The sequence below is a fragment of the Gallus gallus genome, chromosome 1 (assembly GCF_016699485.2).
Source record: "Gallus gallus isolate bGalGal1 chromosome 1, bGalGal1.mat.broiler.GRCg7b, whole genome shotgun sequence".
Lineage (NCBI taxonomy): Eukaryota > Metazoa > Chordata > Aves > Galliformes > Phasianidae > Gallus > Gallus gallus.
Window position 1 is genome coordinate 178,271,492 of NC_052532.1, and position 22,431 is coordinate 178,293,922.

At 41.7% G+C, this 22,431-nt stretch overlaps 1 protein-coding gene and 1 long non-coding RNA gene across 3 annotated transcripts in view; one reads left to right on the plus strand and one right to left on the minus strand.

Annotated features, from left to right (window-relative positions):
- Positions 1-11: 11 nt before the first annotated feature.
- On the minus strand, positions 12-12,957 carry LOC121109130. Of its 2 annotated transcripts, none has more exons than XR_005861777.2 (2): positions 12,825-12,957; positions 12-4,355 (listed from the first exon to the last, which is right to left on the minus strand). It is a non-coding gene; the product is annotated as an uncharacterized LOC121109130 (long non-coding RNA). The 2 variants fall into 2 exon arrangements; XR_006931927.1 differs by having other exon boundaries at positions 12-5,552.
- MICU2 (mitochondrial calcium uptake 2) overlaps positions 12,956-22,431 on the plus strand; it is a 138,651-nt gene continuing 129,175 nt past the window's right edge. Inside the window, exon 1 of the mRNA XM_417140.8 lies at positions 12,956-13,191. Coding sequence (XP_417140.8) covers positions 12,961-13,191 — 231 coding nt within the window. The 5' untranslated portion in view covers positions 12,956-12,960. The remainder of the gene's footprint in view (positions 13,192-22,431) is intronic.

Sequence of the window (22,431 nt, forward strand, 5' to 3'; positions counted from 1 at the left end):
CTCCCTCCCTCCCTCCCTTCCTTCCTTCTTCTTTCTTTCTTTCCTTCTTTCCTTCTTTCTTCTTTCTTTCTGTTTAGCATTTAAGCAAACAGAGATCACAGACTTCACTGCTTTCCCTTTCAGATGCAGAGCAGCCTACTTTCCTTCTCCAGTATTCATGTTATTGAAACAAAAGAAAGGAAAAACTCAGAATTCCCATCTAATGAGAGATATTTGTCCCAGTCCACTAAACACACCACCAGTATAAAGGGGCAGGACAGCATTTTCCTCACATCACAGAATGCTGATGCTCTTCTGAAGACTTCTGCTTCCAGTCACTGCTCCAGTTGGTTCCTATCACTTCCAGCATTGCACACAGTGCTAACTGCTGCCGCATGGCCATTCTTGCTGAGTCTACAGAAAACTCACAGTCTTTTTGCTGACAGCGTAACCCATAAGACTGCAGTGTCATGGAAGCAGTCTCTCAGGTTGTTTTGGGATTTTGTTTTGTCTTTTTTTGCTCTGATTTCTTAGAATCATTGAAAACTTCTTACTCTTCTCTGCTTCTTTACATTTTACAGAAGGTGCAATCAACTGAATTCACTCATCGATTTCACCTCCAACGTGTTCTCAGCATGCGGCTATCTCATCAGCTCCACATTCCACAGCAGCCTTGCCTTTCATCTTACTCATTCTTTGGTGTGGCTGTTTGATGACTGGAGCAAGAACTACTTGTTCATGTATGGAGTCCTTAATCACCAAGCGTCTAGAGCAGAAATTCCAGTGTTTTGCCTTTAATAATACCCACTGACCTTGCACTGGGTATTACAGCATTTCATCTTGTTCCTACTCATCTACTAAAAGCTCCCTTAGTTCTTCTTGTGTAACAATCTGATCTCTTCCATTTTGCTTCTCAAATCTCTCATCCTCAAACTGTTTGATTCTTCTATGTGTGTAAAAGAGAGACTAAAATAACACAGCATTTTCGGGTGAGATCATGTATCTTCCTACCAGCTGTGGCTCCTGCGCCATAAACTCATCACAGCTACCTCCAGCACCCAGGGCTTTGCATTTTAGCATGCACATCTTCTGAAATATCAGGAGTTTGTGTATCCTCCTCCCTTTCCTGATGTGAAATTCCCAGCTGTGCATAGCTAGAGCAGAGCCAGGAGAATGGCTGACTTACTCTGTCCAACAGATGATATGCCACATCCACAGAGTGCCAACCCGCTGCATTTAAGGAGCTCAGTAGGCATTGTCAGACCTCTAGGTCTTTCTTCAACTAAGCTTTTCAAAATCAAGTAAATTTCATAGATCTCCAGCACTCTTTTTTTCTCTTTGTGTGATCATTATTCTTGGTGTTATTCTTGGTGGCAACATGCCTTCAAGGAACAAATACCATGCCATATCCTGGTTCTCTGTAATACCGCTTTTTTCATCCTCCTTAACCCCCCTGCCAGTTTTTGCATAGCAGACATGCTTTAACAGAAGATGAATCAAGGAGATTCACAACTTCAGAATTTAAATATATGAAAGTCAGCAGAGGTCACTGTGAAGTGCAGAAACTCCTCTTAAGCATAAATTGAGTACACAAAAGCTGGCAGCACCTTTTGGGATTAAAAATCTCCACCGCACAAATGCAATTAATGTGATCATGAAGTAAAAGCTACATTAGCATCTGAAAACAAAATATGGTCTGTGTCACAGACCTAGGTAACTCATAGGAGAGAGGTCTGGGGGACTGAGACTCAGATAAGATTAATGTCAGCAATAAGGAAAGACCGCTTGTTTGTTTGCTTTTGAACTTTGATTGAGGGCTTTGATTGAGGTTTTCCTGATGTGAGAACCTGGATGTGGAAGCCTTCCAAGCACAGACCTCACTCAGAATTCTGCAGAAGTTCTGTGGATGTAGAACTTGCAGGATTACATCAGGTATGCAGCACACCTGCACATAAACAACTGCATCTGCTTCTCTAGCAGTGATTTGGAGATTTGTAGGCAGAACTGCAGGCTAAGTCATAGAAAAATCTAAAAAGAAGATGCTTTCTCCTTGACTGTAGTTCTGGGCTCAGGTTCTGGCCTTCACTTCAGCTTAAATGCACTCTTACATGTAGAAGATGCAAAGACAACAAAATATCCTCTTTATCCCATAGGTGTGACGCTCTTGACCACAGCATCATCAGACATTTTTCAGGCTGCCCATTGGCAGTTCTGCTCTTTCCTCTTCAAATAAACTTTTACAGGTATCTTCTCTAAAATTCACACTGGGCAAATATATATTAAAAAAAAAAAGGATTGTAACTTAGGTTACTGGGGTTTGTTTTCTGTGGGTTTTGGTTTTGTTTTTTTTTTTTTTCAGCAATAGTGCAGAATCTAAAGGAGAAAAAGCTGCAAATTACAGCTGACAGTTTCAATGCTCTTATAACTACTTTAATAAAAGATGTTGTGATTTCGCTTAGATAACATGTCTTGTAAAAACAGCTTAGGTGAACTGAGAAAATAATGGTAACAGCTTTGCAAAACTTTACTTGCAATTTAAAATAATTTGGGCGATGGGGAAAATGTGTCTGACTCTGAAGACTACAAAGTGTTCCAAACTACATTAAAATCACAATTGCAGAATCTCTGCTTTTGTGCAATACAGTGGCAGTAATTTCTACTTTAATAGCTGTCAAGGGCAGATTAACATCAAGTATGGAGAAACTAGGCAAAACACCTTTTGCAAGTAAACATCTTGCAATTTTTCTCATTTACCAGAACAAAATATGTAGTTTACAATATACACTTAGTTTGTATTCTCAGGCTTAACACATAGGATTATTACCGGTATGATAACAGGGTAGTATATTTTACAGTATCGATGTTTTAGCTCTGAGACTCTCTGGAGAAGGCAGGCAGAGGACTTTAATGACACATTAAAGGACTCAGAAAGAAACTAGTAGCAATCTACAGCACAAAGAGTGGCACTCTTGTCCTTTGACCCAGAACTTAATCACCTGAAACAAGCTGCGTCACTTCTGTTTGTACATGACCTAGAATTGCAGCCCTTTTTATTTATGCCATTTAGATAGAAAGCCTGGCATAAAATAAAAATCATCCTGTCACATTAAATAGTCACCAAATTCCTAAAGCCTACCTGAAATGCCATCTCAAATTGACTGTCAGCAACCCACAGCTACTTTTCAAAAGTAGTATTGCTGAGCAGTTGTCCTCCTCTATCCTCACCTTCTAGTGATTTTGTCTAGGATGTACATCTTTAGTTACTTACAAGTATCAACAGGGAACGGAGTAATATTTACTGCTTCATCTGTATCTAGTAGGCCATATGTAGAAAAAGGACATTCATTTGGTTTGGTATCACATGTTGTCGAGAGACGCGTGTCAGCAAGTTTTTATTGCCTTATCATGTTCTAGGCATTTAGAAACTGGTTATTTTTTTTCCAAAATCCAGGAAGTTAGTTAGGCTACTTAATTAAAATTACTTGGGTACTCTTCCATCTGCTTTTCCAAGAGTTATCATGTTTCTTTTTCAGTCTTCTGCTGTCTCTTCTATCCTCCATGACTTTTCAAAGCTATGTGAAATACCTGAAAACAGTTTACTTAGGCTAGTTCCTGAATCACTTCAGTAGTCTCTTCAAAATATAAGTTACAGCAAATTAGAATCAGTAGATCACAGCTGAGAAAATTAAAAAATTAAATGTAAGTTGAATATCAGCAGATAGATGAGCAGCAGCACAATACAGACACAGACATCCTCGGATGCCAAATGTAGACCCCAAAAGATCAACAGAGCAGAAATTTTCTCTCTAAAAAAGTAATTAATGATCAACTGAAAACCATCCAAACAGTGCAATATTTGCAGAAAATATCTTATAAATAGCTTTTGTCTTTGAGAATTATTTCCATCTCTGTCATAAACCCTTCACAGATTATATAATACTTGGCTCTTGTTGAGGTACCTCAGTCCTTCCAAGCGGTCCCCTGTTTCTGGAGAAGAAAATAGATTGCACGGGTGTTAAGTAATTCAGATCCCACTTAATATGTAACAATTGCTAACCAACATTTTATTCAATATAATAATGCAATACTTATCCTTCAGACTTGCTTTCCACTTCCACTGTTCAGGTCTGATACAAGTACTTGGCTCTTTTGGGTGCCAGGATGTTATCAAGTGTAATGGACAGCTGTTCTGAGTAAATCTGGGGTAAGATCACACCTTAGACAGTCCCTGGTTTCCAGCAGTTGGCCTATAGGCTCTGCTGGTCCTCAGTCCTCCACTGTTGCCACAGCCTACTGGACCTTCTCATTGCTTATGAAGTGGGATGCTCGAGGCAGACCTCAGGTCCTCTGAGTCAATAAAGCTGTCTCTTTTGCTGCTGTGGAGAACAATAAACAGCTTGTTTTCATCAGACTCCCCCTTCATACTCACAATCAGCCACTCAACTAAGTTTAGGAGCAGTTGATAGCATGGTAAGAAGCCTCAATAAGTACACAGGTTGTTCCAAAAGTCATACCTCCTATTTATTTCCATGGAAACAACAACAGATACAAAGAGCACAATAATGCTATTTGATCGATCAAATTCTCAGCTACAAAACACTATTTTTCAACATAGTCACCATCATTAGCAGATTCATGTGGATGAGCTGATTGAGATGCTCTTCATTTCATGGGATGGCATCTGTGCAGGGCAGCTGGGAACATGGCTTGTCTTTCACATCACTGTTGCTACCGCTGAAATGCACCACCCACCACCTCACTGTGCTCACAGCTACTGTTTGGTCTCCATAAATGTTCAGCAGGTGCCAACGAATGTCAATGGGTGCAATTTTTTCCACCTTAAGGAATTTAATTCCACACCTTTGCTTCATATGCACTTCCATGTCAGAAAGTCATTCTGTCAGACCGCGCCTCTGCTGCCATATGTCACACAGCAACAAAATATAATGGAATACTGGTGGAAGGTTCAAGCTCTGCTGCCATACATCTGCTTTTTATGTCACAGACTAACATAATAAAATAGGAGACATTACTTTTGCAGCAGCCCTTGTACTTTCACCTAACACATGCAAGCAGGCAGGCAGCCTCTGTCACACCAGGCCAATCTGCCTTTATGTTACAGCTGATTTGCTATGGATCCTGACTAGCATTCTATGGGTACATCTTTTGTGTTACATAGAGGCACAGACAGGGCTCACAGACCAGAACCAGCATCACACAGGTGCCCTGGCTGCGCTCTGGACTGCTCCAGCTAAATTTCTCCATTCCAGACCAGACTGATAGAAGCTATACCCAAGCCACATAAGCATGAGCCCATAAACACTGTGAATGCTATGTGAATAAGTGATCACCCCAAGCATTATGAACATGAGCCCATCTGTGTATCTCGGCATCCTGCTGTCCATACAGTTTGCCTCCTTGCACATGAGCAATTCAGATGCTGTCCCAGACAGGATCTGGTAGCAGACTAGAAGTCCATGCTGAGTGCACTCAGCTGTTCTCCTGACAACGGCCAACTCTTGTCTGAACAGAGGTGGGTGCCATTCTCCAAATAGCAGCATCGTGCACAGCTTCTGCAGGATTTTTATTACTGTTATGCCTTTGTGAGTGGCCGTGCAGACCCTTTTGGTTGTAGTGGCAGACTAAGAACCCCTTTACTAGCTAATATACAAAGACTGCTCCTGATATTTATACAAATAGTGTAGATGATTTTCAACTCCATAATACCCAAAGGCAGACTTCAATGGAAACAGAACAACGCTGCCAACTACAGTGAACCTTGGATTAGGACTTCCACATTTTTATGAAAGGATCTCAGAAACTTTTATAGTGAAGGTCTGTGTCTAACACACACGTACCAGTGCTCCTAGCTTAGATCAGATCCTATACTTTTAGCTACTACACTACCAAAGATGAATATTTGGAAAATAATCCTTCTTTCCCTTATACAAAAACATTTGTAATCAAACATCATAAATGGTATTCTGAGCAAGGGAAGTAAACACTACCTGAAATACTGGCATGCGTTACAGAAAACAGTAATTTAACATTCTATAATTCCTTTCTTTTTCAGAGAAACAATTATATACACTTCACCATCTTCAGCAGTATTAAAGATGTTATAATTTAAGATAACTTTAACTAATAAATCATAGTGGTAGTACAAAGTGTTGCTAATATTAGCCTTAGGCAGTGGTCTGGGAAAAATAAGAAGGTATTTGATGCTTCTTTAACATTTTTGGAAAACATGTATTTTTAAAATATTTTATAGGTTAAAATACTGATAATCCTCTATGTTTCTTTAGTAGCACTGTGAAGTAACGTCTTTGCCATCCTTTTGAACTACATAACAATAATTATTTAAAATTATATCAGTCAAATTGCACTTAAAAATATGGGACTGAGTCCCTAATAAATCTTCCTTGTTTTTGCAGTAACCCAGATAAAATTAACTTTGCTAATCTTGACTTGTTTTATTGTACCCTCTCTCTCTCTTCTTATGTACAGAATTATGTACAGAATACGACAGAAAGTGTTGGGCAACCTTAACTGCATTTATTGCTACAACTCTTCCCATAAAACTTAAGGTGAAATACTGGTATAATTAAACTGAGGGGAGTGCTCACACTGATTTCAGAGAATGAAAGAGAAAAGAAGTGTTTCCTGAAATACAGTAATGTCTCCACAATAAAAATTTGTATTTACATGGAAAGCACTGATAATATTTCAGGAAATCCAATAATTGAAAGTATTATATGCAAAAAGCATATATAAATGTCTCTAAAAATGTGGCTATGAATATAAAGATACATGTAAAAAGTCTAAATTTGATTATTTCAATTAGATATGCATTTGTCTTTTTTAATCTATGCTAGGAACACTATCAAAATCATTTGAAAGGAAAGAAAAATGAAGTACAATTTACTCATCCGGAACCACAAGGAAAATACTAACCACTAAAGTATGTAATGTAATTCCATTACTTAAAACACTTTCAAGGGACTGTGAGACTTCTATTACTGTCGCAACAGTACTGTGGGATCTTATCACTGAAAGATAAAAGAGCAGCCAAACCACAGATCTCACCTAGTAGTGAGTAAGTCCCCAGTCTTCAGTGACTCGTGTATACAATCTATTTTATGCAGCAGCAATCTTGCTTCAGACCACAAAACTTACCAAATATGCAAAGTTAGGCACATACCTTTTCCTAAGCTGCAGAGTCACAGTGAGTGTACTTGCACCAAGATATGCACATTGCTTTACAAACAGTATTAGGTTTGACCTGCTCTGGTTTTATTCACATAAAAGCATTACTTCAGCAGTCTACATACCATTTCTTTTATGAATCAAATCTTTATCATGAAAAGGTAACTACCAACTTAGAAATTATATTTTAACATCTTCCCAGTTTTGTCTGTAATGTCTTCACATGTCAGAATATTTTTTTTAACATTTAAGAAATCACAGAATCAGAGAAAGGGAGGCGTTGGAAGGGGCCTCAAGAGTTCATTAAGTCCAACCCCCTGCTAAAGCAGCTTCCCTACAGTATGTCGCACAGGTAGGTGTCCAGATGGGTCTGGAATATTTCCATAGAAGGAGACTGCACAACTTATTTGGTAACCTGTTCCAGTGCTCTGTCACCCTTACTGTAAAAATATTCTTCTGCACATTAGTACGGAACTTCCTATGTACAAGTTTTAGGCCATGACTCCTTGTCCTATCCCTACACATCACCGAGAAGAGCCAGGCCTCATATATCTGCCTCCAACCTCCCTTTAAACATTTATAAACACTTATCAGATCCCCCCTCAGTCTTCTTTTCCCCAGGCTGAACAGACCCAGGTTACTCAGCCTTTCCTCATACAGGGGATGCTCCAGGCCCTTTGTCATCTTTGTGGCCTTCTGCTGGGCTCCTTCTAGGAGATATCTGTTTCTTCAACTGGGGAGCCCAGAACTGGACACAGTAGTCTAAATGTGGGCTCACCAGGGCAGAGTAGAGAGGGAAAATCACCTCCCTTGACCTGCTGGCCACACTCTTTTTCAACTTGTTTTTCTTCTGATTTTCAATTAAACTTAAAAAGTAGTTCTGAAGTCTGAGGGAACTCATTACGTATGGCAGCATTATAAGAGGTATTTGGGGACATACGAAATTAATGCACCTTCAAAAAATCATATAAATTTTAATTATTTTCATTTCAAATGGACTCCATCTTGATAAGCTTTTGAGTATCTTTAGTGAGTTGAAAATATTTGAAGACACACAATATTTATATCCTAGCTCCTAAATGCAATGATTGCAGTAAAATCTTTTTTATGAGCTGAATAGTGTTATCTAGCCACAAAATTGCATTTATTCTCATCCTTACTGGTGCATGAATGTTGACTGTCTGGTAGTGAGGTCAATTTCCATTACCTCCAAATCCTATAAAATAACTGGGCTTTCTCTTAACAAACAGCACAATGTCATCCTTGGGCTCCTTCACCACAGGAGGATATTTCAGCTTCCTTGAAACTGCTATCAACTTATTCTTTATTTGCTTTGGAATGGGAATGGGTAGGCACGATGGAGTAATAGTCTCTCTAGTGTATAAAGTGCCATTGGAAATCCCTTAAATCTCTTCCCAGCCTTCACAATAAACAACTTTGGTATAGAACCTTAGAGACTCTGGGTAGAGATGAAGATATCAGTTGGCCAACTTTAAAGATTGTCTAGTTTTATCAAATCACCTTCCAGTTCTCAAGGTGTGCAAGGACTGTTTTATTACATTCAACAAAATTTATCTTCACTGTCCTTATCCCTATCTGATTTTGAGTGTTTTCCTTGTCATCACTGAGAGACAAATAGTTCTCACTTTTGTTAAAATGAAATAGAAGTGATATTCTCAAGTGGACCGATGTTATTTTGAAGGCCTGGGATTGTGAGACCTTCCGTTTCAAGTTTTCTGTCTGACTTTGGGCAGAATTTAATCCACGCTCCAGTTCTTCACTCACAAAATAAAGCTGTGATATTTCCCATCTTTCAGTCTTGCCTGTTCGGTTCCTCCAGGAAAAGTATCCCAAATATCATTAGCACAGTGCCCAGCCTACTGAAATCTTACCTTCGTTTGGCACTTGCTGTCAAATAGCACACATAGTAAATAAATCAGACCATCCCCATGCCTTTTCTCCCCACCTATAAAGGGGGGCTTCCCAGCCCCTCCCTCTGTTCACAAGTGGCTGGTCATCTCTCCTCCCCGAACCCTTTTACACAGCATTTTAAGTCTCCAAAGACAGACTGGCAAGATGGGTGGCCCTCAGACTGGATGATCGAATCCATCTCTCAACTCTTATTCTATCTAAAATAGTAAGAAAGGGCTTGAATTAACAGGAGTTAATTTAAGCCGTTACAAGAGTAAATGAATGCTGGCTTTAAGCCTAATGCTCTTGAGGGGATTGGAGTTCTAACAGAGACTGAATCCATGCTGGAACCTGGCCTAACGCTCTTAAAAGACACTGAGATGTGGAGGTGGATGTTCAGGGATGCGAAGCTGCAAGTTTACTTCCTATTTTAACACTTCACATTGTTATAAAATCATGGAAGAAAATGAAGTTTATGTCAGAAATGATTTCCTAAGTATCAGAGGAGTCCCACGGGCTTTGTTTCATGGCAGTATGTGTTCATTTTTTGATGTGATTATGCATTATGCTCATTATGCCTAATAAGCAATAACTGCATTTTAATACTGCTCTATTACAATTCAGTGGAGCATTGAATCTTACAGGAAAATTACATCCTTAAGCATATAAGAAAATCTTTAATTAGGCTTTTCATTTGCTTTTGAAATTTTTATCAGTGCAAATATCTCTAGAAGTCTGAAGCCAACATGTAGAAAGCACTTGTTAAAAAAACGGGTAAAGCTTGCTAAACATCATGATTGCTGCTTGCGAAGGTCAAGGAAGAGAAAACTGTGCAGGGTGGGAAAGACAGCCTCTGAAATAAAATTTAAGTGCTGCAGATCATAGTAGTTGATGACATTTGTCACCTCTGATGAAACTCCTGTTATGTTTACCAGATTGTCAGTGTAATCTTTATGGATTCTGACACAAACCATCCTGTACTGATACTCTGCACCAGGTGAAATAGGACTACTTCTTCATAGCCTTTCTGGCTACTTAGGTATACATTTGAGCACCCAGAATATAGGAGCCTAGTTACTGCAACATAAGTGTGGGCCTTGAGAGCACAGCAGTAGCTGAGCACTCCTTCAGGATCCTACACACAGGGTGGCTAAGGACATCTCACCTCCCCACCAGCATTGCGTGCTTACAGCCATAAGGGAGTAGCTCTCCTTTCACTTGGCAGCTGTGTCTGTTCCAGTCAAGAATGTCATCCAAGGAAAGGCAAATGACCTACTTAGTCATTCTTACTCAAAGAAAAACTGAAGATGCCTGGCAGGGTGCTGAATTCACCCTGCTTACCTATGCTGCAGTCATATGTTCAACATCATGGGATCTGGCATTCTGAGTTCAAATCCCACAGCTATCCTTTACAATGCTTCTGGGATGTTGCCAGCATCCATGAGTTGCATATTATTGGTTGACACAGAAAGGGAAGTACTCATAATGTGTTTGTGCAAATACTGTGTCAAGTAATAAGGCTGGGACAGAAAATATTTTGTCTGTCTGGAGGGAAGTAGAAACAGGGAACAGGAATTTGCTGTAAGTTTTACTGCTCTGCAACAGAAGTGGGATTTTTCAGTATGTGTTTTAAGCATGACAGAGGGATTTTGCTGCTGTGTTTTACAGTATCTGGGGATTATAAAGGATTTTCTTGTATGAGTTACTTTCTGTGTCTCTGGGGATAAAAAAAAAAAAAAAGATTTTGCAATGTATATTACAGTCCATGGAAATGAAAACCATTCACCCTGCATGTTGCACTCTTGGGTGATTTTGCAATGAGCAGTCATTTATATTCCCCAGAGAAGGTGTTTTTGAAGAGTTTGTGTGCTGCTAAGGATTCAGGTTGCACATTCCTGAAGATGTCCCAGACACGTTGCTGACTGACATTCAATGGACAACACATGCTAATGGAAGTCTGGATAAATTCTGAGATGCCACTATTTAGATATCTGAAATTAACACGTACAAAAGTGAACTCATGTCTCTGAGTTCAGATTGGTGAAGGACAGCAATCTAAAAGTCCTTTACTAGCACAGGGTAATCACCATTTGTCAGTAGACAGAAGGCAAAAAGGCATTTCCATGTTTCCATGTCTGTAACGCTGGCAATGTACTTGCTGTCGTATCAGAAAGAGGTGAATGGCACAGCTTACTACAACAGACCGAATGCCTTCTGAAGGCTTTTAACCAAAGTAATGAGAAACTGCATTTTCTCTCCCAAATGCCTTAAATTTAGAACTACCCTGAGCAGTTCTCTCTCCAGCTTTTTCCACTCTCACATTTGCCAGGTGAACACTCCAAAAACTTGAATCATAGCACTACAAACCTACAAATGATGTTTGGTTTCCCATGTGACCATATCACCAGTTCCCAGATGGCCCAGTCATGGAAGATGAATCACAGAATCATAGAATCTTTAGAGTTGGAAAAGACCATGAAGATTATGTAGTTCAACCATCAATCCATTACCACCATGCCCACTAACCATGTCCTTAAATGCCACATCTTCAGGCACTTCTTGAAAATCTCCACAGATGGTGACTCCACCACCTCACCCAGCAGCCTGTCCCAAATGCCTCACCACTCATTCTGAAAATAAATTTTTGATTGATAAAACATCTAGCAACCATTTGTATTGGAAAATGCGTTTTGCTATTAGGAATAAGGGATTAAAGCAGTATTTGGGACTAAGTAGAAAAGGGCAGGCTTCTGCTGGAAAAAAAAAGGAATACAAAATGTATAGAACCACTAAGGTTGGAAAAGACTTTCCAGAACATCTAGTCCAGCCATCCACCTACCACCAATATTTCCCCACTAACCACATCCCTCAGTGTCACATCTCCACATTTCTTGAACACCTCCAGGGTCGGTGACTCCACCACCTCCCTGGGCAGCCCATTCCAGCACCTGACCACTCTTTCAGAGATCAAATTTTTCCTAACATCCAACCCAAACCTCCCCTGGCTCAGCTTCAGGCTGACTCCCACCTCACCACAGCCTCCTTTCAGGCAATTGGAGAGAGCGATAAGGTCACCCCTAAGTCTCCTCCAGACTGAACAATCCCAGTTTCCTCAGCCACTCCTCATAAGATTGACAATTCATTAACAGCAAATACCAAGCTCAATCCAGCCAAGGCTTAGAGCACTTCAAAACAGAAGTGGCAGTGTGGACCAAAGCACATGTTGAAAAACCCAGGGTGAGTAGCTGTCTCTGACATAAGTGATGGCACGGGTCAGCTCCATCTGTCACGCTCCTCAGCAGCCAGGTCTGCCATGACACTTTGTATAAGCAACATCTCCTGTCATCTGTATCTCATGAGAAACTCTACTCCACAAGGATGTTTTAGGCCCACTCATGATCCAGCTGCTATTCGCCTGGCACACGTGCAGTGCAAAGTATGCCTACATGACATTCCCAGCACTCAGAAAACCCCACAGCACCAAGTCAATGCTGCAGCACTGACACAGCCCCACCTGACTTGACCCGCTCTGCCCGCTGAGCTTCCCACAGTGTCACAGAATCGCAGATTGGTTGAGGTTGGAAAAGACCTCTAAGACCATTAAGTCCAACCACATTAAGTCCAACCACAGCGCATCTCCTGCCCCCGCCATCCCCTCCACCGCCGGGATCGCACCGAGCGGGCAAGTCCCAGCTCCCGCTGAAAGCCATCTCCGAGGTCCTACGCACCTACTCCTCTGTTACCATTCCGCCAGGCCCGCTCGCCCCGCGCCGCGGGCAGCTCCCATCCCGCTGGGCGCGCCGGGGCCACAGAGCCCAGCTAGCCCTGCTAGCCCCGCTAGCCCCGCTGCCGCGCATGCGCCCCATGTCGGCGGTTTCCGGGAAGATGGCGGCGTGGAGAGCTGCGCTGGCGGTGGGTGCCCGAGCTCCGCTGAGGGGACGGCTGCTCGGGCCGCGGCCCGCCCGGAGTCAGAGGCACCCGCCTGGCTGGAGGATAGCCGCTGCCGCCGCCCTGCTCGGGGGAGGCTCGGTGGCGGTGTGCTACGGCAGCTGGGGGCGGCCGGGGACGGGCGGGTTCCTCACCGTCCTGGCTCAGGTGAGTGGTCGCTCCAGGAGCCGGAGGGGTGCCGGGCCTCGCAGCTCGCGGGCGCCTCGGGAGGGCGGCGGGGCCCGGGGGAGGCCGTGCAGAGCGCGGGGGGCGGCCTCGGGCGGGGCGGGGCGGGGCGAGGGCCCTTGGGCTGCGGCTGTGGGGTCGGACAGGGGATGCGGGCACCGGGCGGCGGGACGGGTCGGTGGTTATTTCGCTGGAGCTGATCCCGGCCCCGCTTCGTTAATGAGCACTTGGCCCCTTTCTGCAGCGGATTTTCGCCTAAGCGCTGCTCGGGTGCCTGGCCGCCCCGACGGCGGCGAGCTGGTTGTGAGTTCTCGTAGTCTGTGCGAGGTGTGGGCTGTACTGAGCTGTCCTGTGTGCTGGAAGTGTCTCCTTTCTCCGCGTCTGGCCTCGCTTCGGGCGCTGTGAGACAGTGGGATACCTCTCTTCCCCTTAACAAAGGATAATTCACAAAATAGCACTTCCATCTGTTATACTTCATCTGAAAAGCATGACATGCAGCGGGTAGGATGGCACCTGGATGGTTTGCTCAATACCTGGCGGTGAATGTTGGGATGAGCCTTGCCTTGGAGCATCAGTTCCATTCAGGTTGGGCTCCTGAACTATTTGTACCATTTCCAAAGTAATCACCACAAGTTCCAAAACACAACACATTTGTCTGCTCTGTCCGGAGGACTGAGGAAGCATTCAGTGGTTCCTGTGCTCAGATGTTGTGTCTCAGCCATTGAGCAGGCAGAACTGCAGACAGGTGAATTGCAACTTGAAGTATTCTTAAGTCAAGAACAAGGAGTGATTTGCTTTTTGATATAGAATTGTGGAGACATTCTAAGCTGTTTCTTTATGGAAAGCTCGTGTGTGTGTGCCTGTTTCTGAAATAGATTGTGCTAGTCCTGAGTCCTTGAACAGCACATGTTAAAATGTTGGTTTTCTGGATGTAGCTTCCCATGAGAAAGGCATCCACTGTTCCCCTTAAGCCCTGTTGGAAATGCACGTCCATACTGTATAGAACCAGAAGTATATTTAGCTCAGTGACAGAGCAACTTTATGTTTAAAAACTCCTATCGTAGAGGTCTATTTCATATATATATATATATGTATGTATAGGGACTCTTGCTTGCTTAAGTGGATATGTAGGTAGGTACGTATAAAATGTGTTAATGCAGTGCATAATCATACACTGACAGCATGGCTGGGATTGGAAGGGACCCTGCAGCCCATCCAGTTCCAACCCCGTGCCGTGGGCAGGGCTGCCACCCACCAGCTCAGGCTCCCCATCCAACCTGGCCTCGAACATCTCCAGAGATGAAGACTGTTGAGTTGAAATAATAAAGTTTTGGTGCTTTTGTGTTCTTGGGCTGACTTCCACATAATGCAGCGACAGACCCAGAAGTACACTTTGTAATGTTCTGAGGGAATCTGCAGCTTCTTGGATTGATTCATTTTTGGAGACAGAAAATTGCTGGGCTCTGCAAATGTTAAATAGTTTATTCAATTTGAACTTTCTAGTTTTCTGATAAAAAGACTGTTGGATGTCCTGGTGTAGCGGCAGACATATGTCTTGTATTCTGTGTTGTTGCAATTAATGCAGTGACCTATGTAAAAGTATTTAGTGCCACGCTGTACATGACCAGTTCCTAAGGGCAGTGGGCTGAAGGCAGAACAGGCTTGTAAAAGCAGTGAGGACAGTGTGACAGAACCAAAGCAGTGTGCTGCATTTGTTTGAAGCAGCTCAGATGCTGCTGGTGGCTTCTTGCTATTCATTTAGTTTATGTAGCTGAAATTTATAGGTGTTTCTATTTGCCATTAGTGTCCAACTAGTCTACATCAAACTAGTTAGGACATTTTCAGCTTTATATTTGATTTATGAAGTTATTTTCATTCTCTGTTTACTGACCAACTGTTTAAAAAGGTGTAGGGTGTCCTTATTTATGATGGGAACTCTTGACTGTACAAAAACGTTATAGCAAAAGCAACGTAATCTTTTTTTTTTCCCCCTTAGTCTGTGTAGATACCAGACTCTAAGTTCATCTGTGCTTCCTATTTATCAGTGAAGCTGACAGAGCCTATGCTGGGAAAATCTGGATCTGTTTTTCCAGCTGAAAGAGCTATCAGCTTTTATAAGGGATCGGGTGGCAGTGATGAGAGCCTTCGTTCTGCCAGTGTGATTAAAATGCTGATTTTCCCTTAGGTGGGTCAAAAGTGTTCATGTTGCACTGTGCACTGCAGTGATGATTCCTAAGTTGCTTTTCCATGACTCCATTGACAGAATGATGTGTGATTGAAAACCTTGATCAGACATGCAGTATTGTGTCATCACTTGCTGTTTGTGATACTGAAGTGGCATTGTATGTCCTAAAGCTGTTGGAATCCTTTGGTTAAAACACACTGTTATCACCAGTCAGCTTTGCAGTCTCTACTACCTGAGTAGACTTTATCAGGGTCAAGCATCAAGTACACAGCACAGAGCGTGCAGTTGACTTTGGGATGGTTCACATCAGGAAACCATGCTGTCTATGTTGGGAACTTGCCAAGGGACTGTAGCTTCGCTCTCATGCTCACAGATGCTACAAATGGCAAGGCAGCTCTGAGCAGCACCAAGCTGCCAGAGGCAGCATCTCCTACCTCTCTTGAGGGTTTTATGGACATGTTTAATTCCTGGTTTCTGAAAGAATAATGCAATTTGATTCATCCTGAAGTAATTGCCATCTCTGTAGCATTTATTTTTATTTTTATTTTATTTTTTTGCTACAATCTGTCGCTGTTTCCAAATGAGAGTAAAGTTGTTACCAGTACTTGTTTGAAATTCTACCCTATGCAAAGTCCTGTCTGTTTGGTGCCCATAGAAGTGGTTGTGTTACAGCATCCTTTTCCTAGGACTCTAGAAGCATCAATTGGTGGTTAAATATTTGGTACTGCTTTCCTGAGCTGAAGTGGGAAGCACAGCTTGACCTCCAGAGATCCTTTCCAGGCTCAACCGTTCTGTGAACTTAACCAACAGCATTCTTCTCTCTGTTTTTGTTACTGTTTTCTGTTATGTGATTGTAGCCATTGTTTCTCTTCTCTTCTCTTGGTGGAGCTGCATCAGCAACGTGCTATGGTTCTTCCAGATGAGAAGAGACTCAATTCCCATCCTGGTGGTCTTAAGCAACACATTAATTGTGTTTGATCATACTGAAAATGTTAAGAGAATTCTACTCTCTGAACAACATAATATAAACCACTTGTGCCTTTTTTAGTGGCTGATGTTTATGAAATTCTCATTTTATTTAAAATGTGTTTATTGAACCAGAAAATAGATTTTATATTTGAAGGAGGGGAGGGAGGAAGGAAGGTCTGCTAATCTTTTCTGAGCTGTGTTAAGCTGTGTGGAGTGCTTCACCCTTCTCCAATTTTCTAATGTTAACAATTGCCAAGAGAAGACGTGCATGGCAGTGGTGATTCGGTGTTATAGGACAACTCTTATTCTGAACAATTGTAAAATACTTCTGCTGATCAGAACTTGACCTTCAGTTCATTCTTGGGCTCCCTGTGTAACCACCACAAAACTTTATTTTGGAACTACTGCCTGACACTGTTTAAAAACTGTAGAATAATGTAAAGGATTCCCCGAACAGCAGATTTGTTCTGGGATGGTGCTCTGGGTTCTGACACTGCAGTAAAGACACAACTTCCCACTGGGGGCCTCTCCACCAATCCAGGAGCTGTAGAGAGTGCCACAGTTCATAGCATAAACTATGGGGATAGCTTAAGTCAAATGTAGCTCAGACTTTGTCAGGGTTGTGGTAAGAAGTCCTTTGGGCTTCCAACCTTGGAAGCTGACAAAATGGGTTTGAAAGCTCTGTGATACTCCCTGTGTTTCTTGGTCCCGTTTTGGGTCTGCGAGCAGCTCAGTGCTGAGATGGATCTGTTTCAGAGAGGTTCTGGTACATCATGTTTGATTTTCACTTGGATAAAGTTTCCAGTCCAAATCAATAGGTGACTTACTAACTGATGTCAGCCACAAGGATGTTACCTTTTTAGCTTATATTTGCTCGATGAGTCAATTCAGACATAGACATGAATACAGCGTGGCAGTATTGTCACTACCCCTCACATGCTTCCAAAAGGTATCAGTTGCATTCATGTCAAAAGCAGCTTTTTGTTTAAATTGTTTGATGCAGTTTTGTTAGAGCAGTGAAAGCAAGAAGTACATCGCTGTCAGCTTTTCGTGATTTTTATGTATCCTGTGGGCTACTTTGACTTAAGCTCTGTTCACACAACTTTTAGTCCGCAGTTCCTCACTCGCTGTATTCCTAATTCTTTTTAATAATTTGCATCTAGGAAGGTACAATGTGCATAACAGCTGCATGGAGAAGGTTGTCATTATTGCAGACAGGATGTGTACGTGCACCATTTGACTTCAGTCATCAAATAGAAAAAAAAAGAAAAATAGCTTGTTTCTTTGTAGGAACCTCTGCTTGGTTGTAATTCACATGTCAGGGCTTTAAACTGAGAGGCTTGTTGGCACATCTTGCTGGAATGGGAGTTTTAGTGAGGGTTTCTTTGCAACCTGCTTTAAAAGACTGGTTCATGCAAAGGAAGAACGTTGCTTTTAGGATGAGGTATCTTGATAAATATAGAACTCTGGATACAGTTGCATAAGGATTTGTAGTGATGTATGGAATTGCCAGGAGGAATCTGGTTCTAAAATAAAACCAGAGTGAATATGTACAGCCTAATCTGAGAAATAGATGAGAAGGTTCTTGTGCTTTGACATAAAAAAAACAAATTGCTTGCCTTTGTTTGACCAAGAATCCTAGCATAGGTTTTGTGTACTAAGAACTAATTTAGGTGCTCGTTTTTGAGTCTTTATTCTATTAGAAATTGAGAATGCAAATGCAATAGCACGTATGACAGCTGACTGGCATGCACACCAAATAAAACTAAGCATGTATTAAATAAAAGCGTGCAGCATAATGCCTTGATAGGGTATTCATGCAAAGGTTTTTGATGTCAAATATGCTTCTTGGTGATAGCATGCAGACCTCAGTGAAGCCTCCTGCTTCAATTCAGTGGGTGGAAGCCTGACCACACAGTCAGGTTGTCAGTACTTAATAACATCTATCTAATGAAACAAGACTATGTAAAAATGATGAAAATTACCATTACTGTAGTGAATTGGAGCCTCTTTAAGTAAAGATTATAATTACAATCCAGCCCTAAGCTGGTGCCTAGACATCTTCTCACTGAAACATCAGCAAAGTTGGCAGCCTTCAGGTGGGCTCCAGGTTTGCTATCGGTGCTTCTGAAGCACCCGTGTTTCTTTACAGCAGGGCCCAGGGCTGGGAGGCCTTTTGTGGATGTGCAGTGAGTGCAGTCAGTGTTCTTGTCAGCACGGGTAGCATCCCTGTACCAGCTTCGTGTTGTACTTGCTGCTGTATCTTTACTGCTATATTTACTATCCTGATAAATATTACATGGCATATTGTCTTAGATTGTGATGAGACTTTAACTCATCATGGAATCTTTCTACTTTTGAAAGGAAATGAGTAGTCAGTTTGTGATTACTTATCTGAGATATCAATAGTCAGTGCCTACATAAGACGTTTGAGCACAGTTCATTTGTGTATCTTCTCACTCCGGTATATTGTGTGACTGTGTGAAGGTTTTTTCTCTCCTGGGCATCTGGATTTGGTTTGGTTTTGTGCCTGTAAATACCTCAATAACACTGTTACCTCCTAATTCATCTAGAATTAATAAATTTCAGTTAATAGTGTATTCTAAAGTGCATTTTAAAACAACATTGCTCTAGTAATTAAGTGTTAATATGTGACTCCCACCTCAAAGGAGAGAGATTTGGAAGAGCTCAGCCATCCCTGTTCTTTGTTATTTTTTTCCCTCTGGAAGATACTTCAGTCTTTCTGAACTGTTTCACTCGTGCAGCCAAACAGAGTAACCCTAGCTACCTCTTGTTTAATTCTGTATTCCTCTGTGTTATGGAAATACTGTATGTATCAGGTGTCTGCTAAGCAGTCTAAATCAATAACTGAGCTATTAAATATATCACAAACCTCATTCTCCGCATTAGTGGCATACAGGCATTGTCATGTTGTGTGCCCAAAATAGAATGTGATATAGGGAGTATGGAATCTGTAGGGCCATGATGTTATTATTAATTATAGACTTAGATATTACTTATGGATGTACATTTGTTTCACAACTTTAAATATATGGTATCCATTTCAGCCTTTTGAGTGTGAGATATTTATATCCCGAAGTTTTTGGCTTTGAAATTATTTACATTTATTCCCTTCTCAGTATGCACAGAGATTCTTTGTACAGGTGCTTTCACTGATACTAAAACAACACGTCAAATGTAATCTTAGGGGTCAAGGTTAAAATTTAACTCTCTTTCATCAGCTGTCACCAGTGAAATTTGGAGAAAGATGCTGCAACAGTAGCACTGGGGCTGTTCATGCAATGGACTTCTCCTTATTTCCTGCACCGGGTACTTCCAGGTCACTCATATTCATACTTTGTAATGTTGTCTAATTTTCCTGTTACTGTGGTTCCTATCATTACGATACTCAACATAGTAGGCTTCCTTTTGTTTGAATAATATTCCAGAAAAAACACTGCCTAAAATAAGCTATAATAACAGAGAAAATGACATGAATCATATACATACAGCTGGCTGGATCTTCTTCCTGTTGCTCCTGACAGTTGTCAGTGCTCTGTGAGCTGGAAGATAAGAGAAGGGAATGTTGCCAGGCTGAAACACCAAGGCAGCATTTAAATTGGTTCCTTAAGGTTTGTGTCCCATTCCGCGTAGGAGAAATTTCAAGAGTGACTGTCTTGCAGCGATGAAGTCTATATAAAGCAGTTGTAGCAGATGTAGTGAATAAATGCTGTCTTATCTGCACTGATCCCTTCCTTGCTTCTTTGCCAAATCAGCTGAGAAAGTCCTTAGTCAACCTCCACAAACTGCAGGCAAAAAATTGATATGAACTGAAGGAAGTCAGTATTTCCAGAAGATGTTTTTTCTTAGTCTTACCTCTTTATATATATAATATATATATATGAAATGATATATATATGATATCATATATATATGATATTTTCTTTGATGAAGTCTACTGTTGGAGATACTGCCATATTATATGAATGTTATAATAATTTATGGTGTGATGTTAAAATATGCTGAGCTGCATATAAAGCTATATGCATAGATATACTTATAAGGTGAGTTATATTTTATGCATATATTTTAAGGATATCAATTTTGCATATGGATAATGCATACTTAAAATACTATACAAATACAGTATTAAAAGTGAATATAGTAGTATGATAGTAATTAAGTGAAGCTTTCTTTTATTTAAGCAACTTTACTTTAATAGTGCTAAAGACCTAGAAGTATTTAGACTGTGAGCTATAGGGAGGACTCAACACAGAGAACAAAAATTGCAAAATTTAAAGCAATTGGAGTGTGTTCAGAGAAGGGCAGTAAAGCTGTGAAGGGTCTGGAGCATAAATTCTATGGGGAGCAGCTGAGGGAATGGGGATTGTTCGGTCTGGAGAAGAGGAGGCTCAGGGCAGACCTTATTGCTCTCTACAACTGCCTGAAGGGAGGCTGTGGTGAGGTGGGGTCTGCCTCACCTGGTGCTCCTGCTGGCTGCACTACTGCTGATACATGGCAGGACGCCATTGGCCTTCTTGGTCTCCTGGGCACATTGCTGGTTCATGTTCAGCACTGAGCAACAGCCTCAGGTGTGTAGAAACTTCTACTTAGTGTAAGGCATTATTATATAATCTAGATTTTTCAGTAGGGAATGAATGAGAGAAATTGATAGGTGCTTTAGTTGTTCACATTAGATGGACTTCTCATTCTTAACGCTCAGCTGTTCTTTCTGAGATCCATCTCCACTTATGTGCAGCTTTTCTGTTATTTTGCAGTATGTTGTGTCCACATTTAAATCATCTGGGAAGTTAATAAATTAATCCAATTTAAGTCCTAATGTGCGTATGTCAGAGAACATAAATATTTATTTCAGTGCTTCAAGATAAGTACTTCAAGATCTGGTTCCTCTTCCTGAAATGTTTGTGTCACTAATGTAATGTAGAGGAAGACATAAAAAAATGAATTGCTGCAGTTACCCATGGCTGTGTGTAAGAGATTATTCTTTTATATCATTGACTTAAAGTTTGCTGAGGAACAAGTCCAGGCAGGTCCTGGGCAAAGGTAGAGACATCTTCTGTCTGGAGGACACTGATGGACAGGTCCTGGCTAAGAGTTGTGAAATCCTTTAAGGAGCACAGATGGACAAGGACAGGGGCAATGAGAGAGGGATAAGCTGCTGATAATGGCCGGGAAACGGTCTTTTGTGTGGACTTATCTCGAGGAAGATGGCTGTCTCAGGAGGTACGCACATGACTCTTGCTCAAGCACCCAGGGATATGTCATGTAGTCAGGAAAAAAGGAGGATAAAAGAGAGTCCAACAACCATGAGGATGGATGTCTGCCATCAGATCCCTCACCACGACAGACACAAGGTTTCTGCTATCAGATCCCTCACTACAAAAGTCCTGCATGCTGATGGACGCAAGGTTTCTGCCATCAGATCCCTCACTACGGACCGTATGCTGACAGACTTCCCTGGGCCTGCTACCTGAGACCTTCTGTTTCCTCCCGGGCTTACTCTGTGGCCTCCTCCTGGACCCACCTGGTACCTGCACGCTCTCATTGCCCAAGACCAGCCTTGCTGCTCCTGCCTTTCCGCCTCGGACCGTCGGAACGTCGTGCAACGGGACTACTTTGGGATCCTGGTGGTGACTATCCCTGCTTTACGCAATTCTTGCTTCTTTCTATCTTTTCTATTGCTCGCCATCCCTTTCCCATGACCCCAATCTGTAATAGTGTCCATCCTCCCCTTCCTTCATCTCCCTTATTAACATTTGTAATAAACTGGTCGGACCAACATTTGAACCGTTGTTTCTTAATCTCACACCGGGCATACATATTTCAAAGAACCTCATCTCCCTCCTATAAATTGGAGCGAGACACCGTGTTTTAGTATAAAGTTAGCAGTGGGAGAAACGTAGTCTTTCATGTTCTGGTTCTGTGGCTGGGCCTGGGATGTTTATAAGCACGTGAGAAACAACTGAGTAATGGAAATAGAGCTACTTAGGCAGCGTGCAGATTCCACTGGTGCTTAGCTGGGTGAGCCCTACAATGTGCAGATGCTT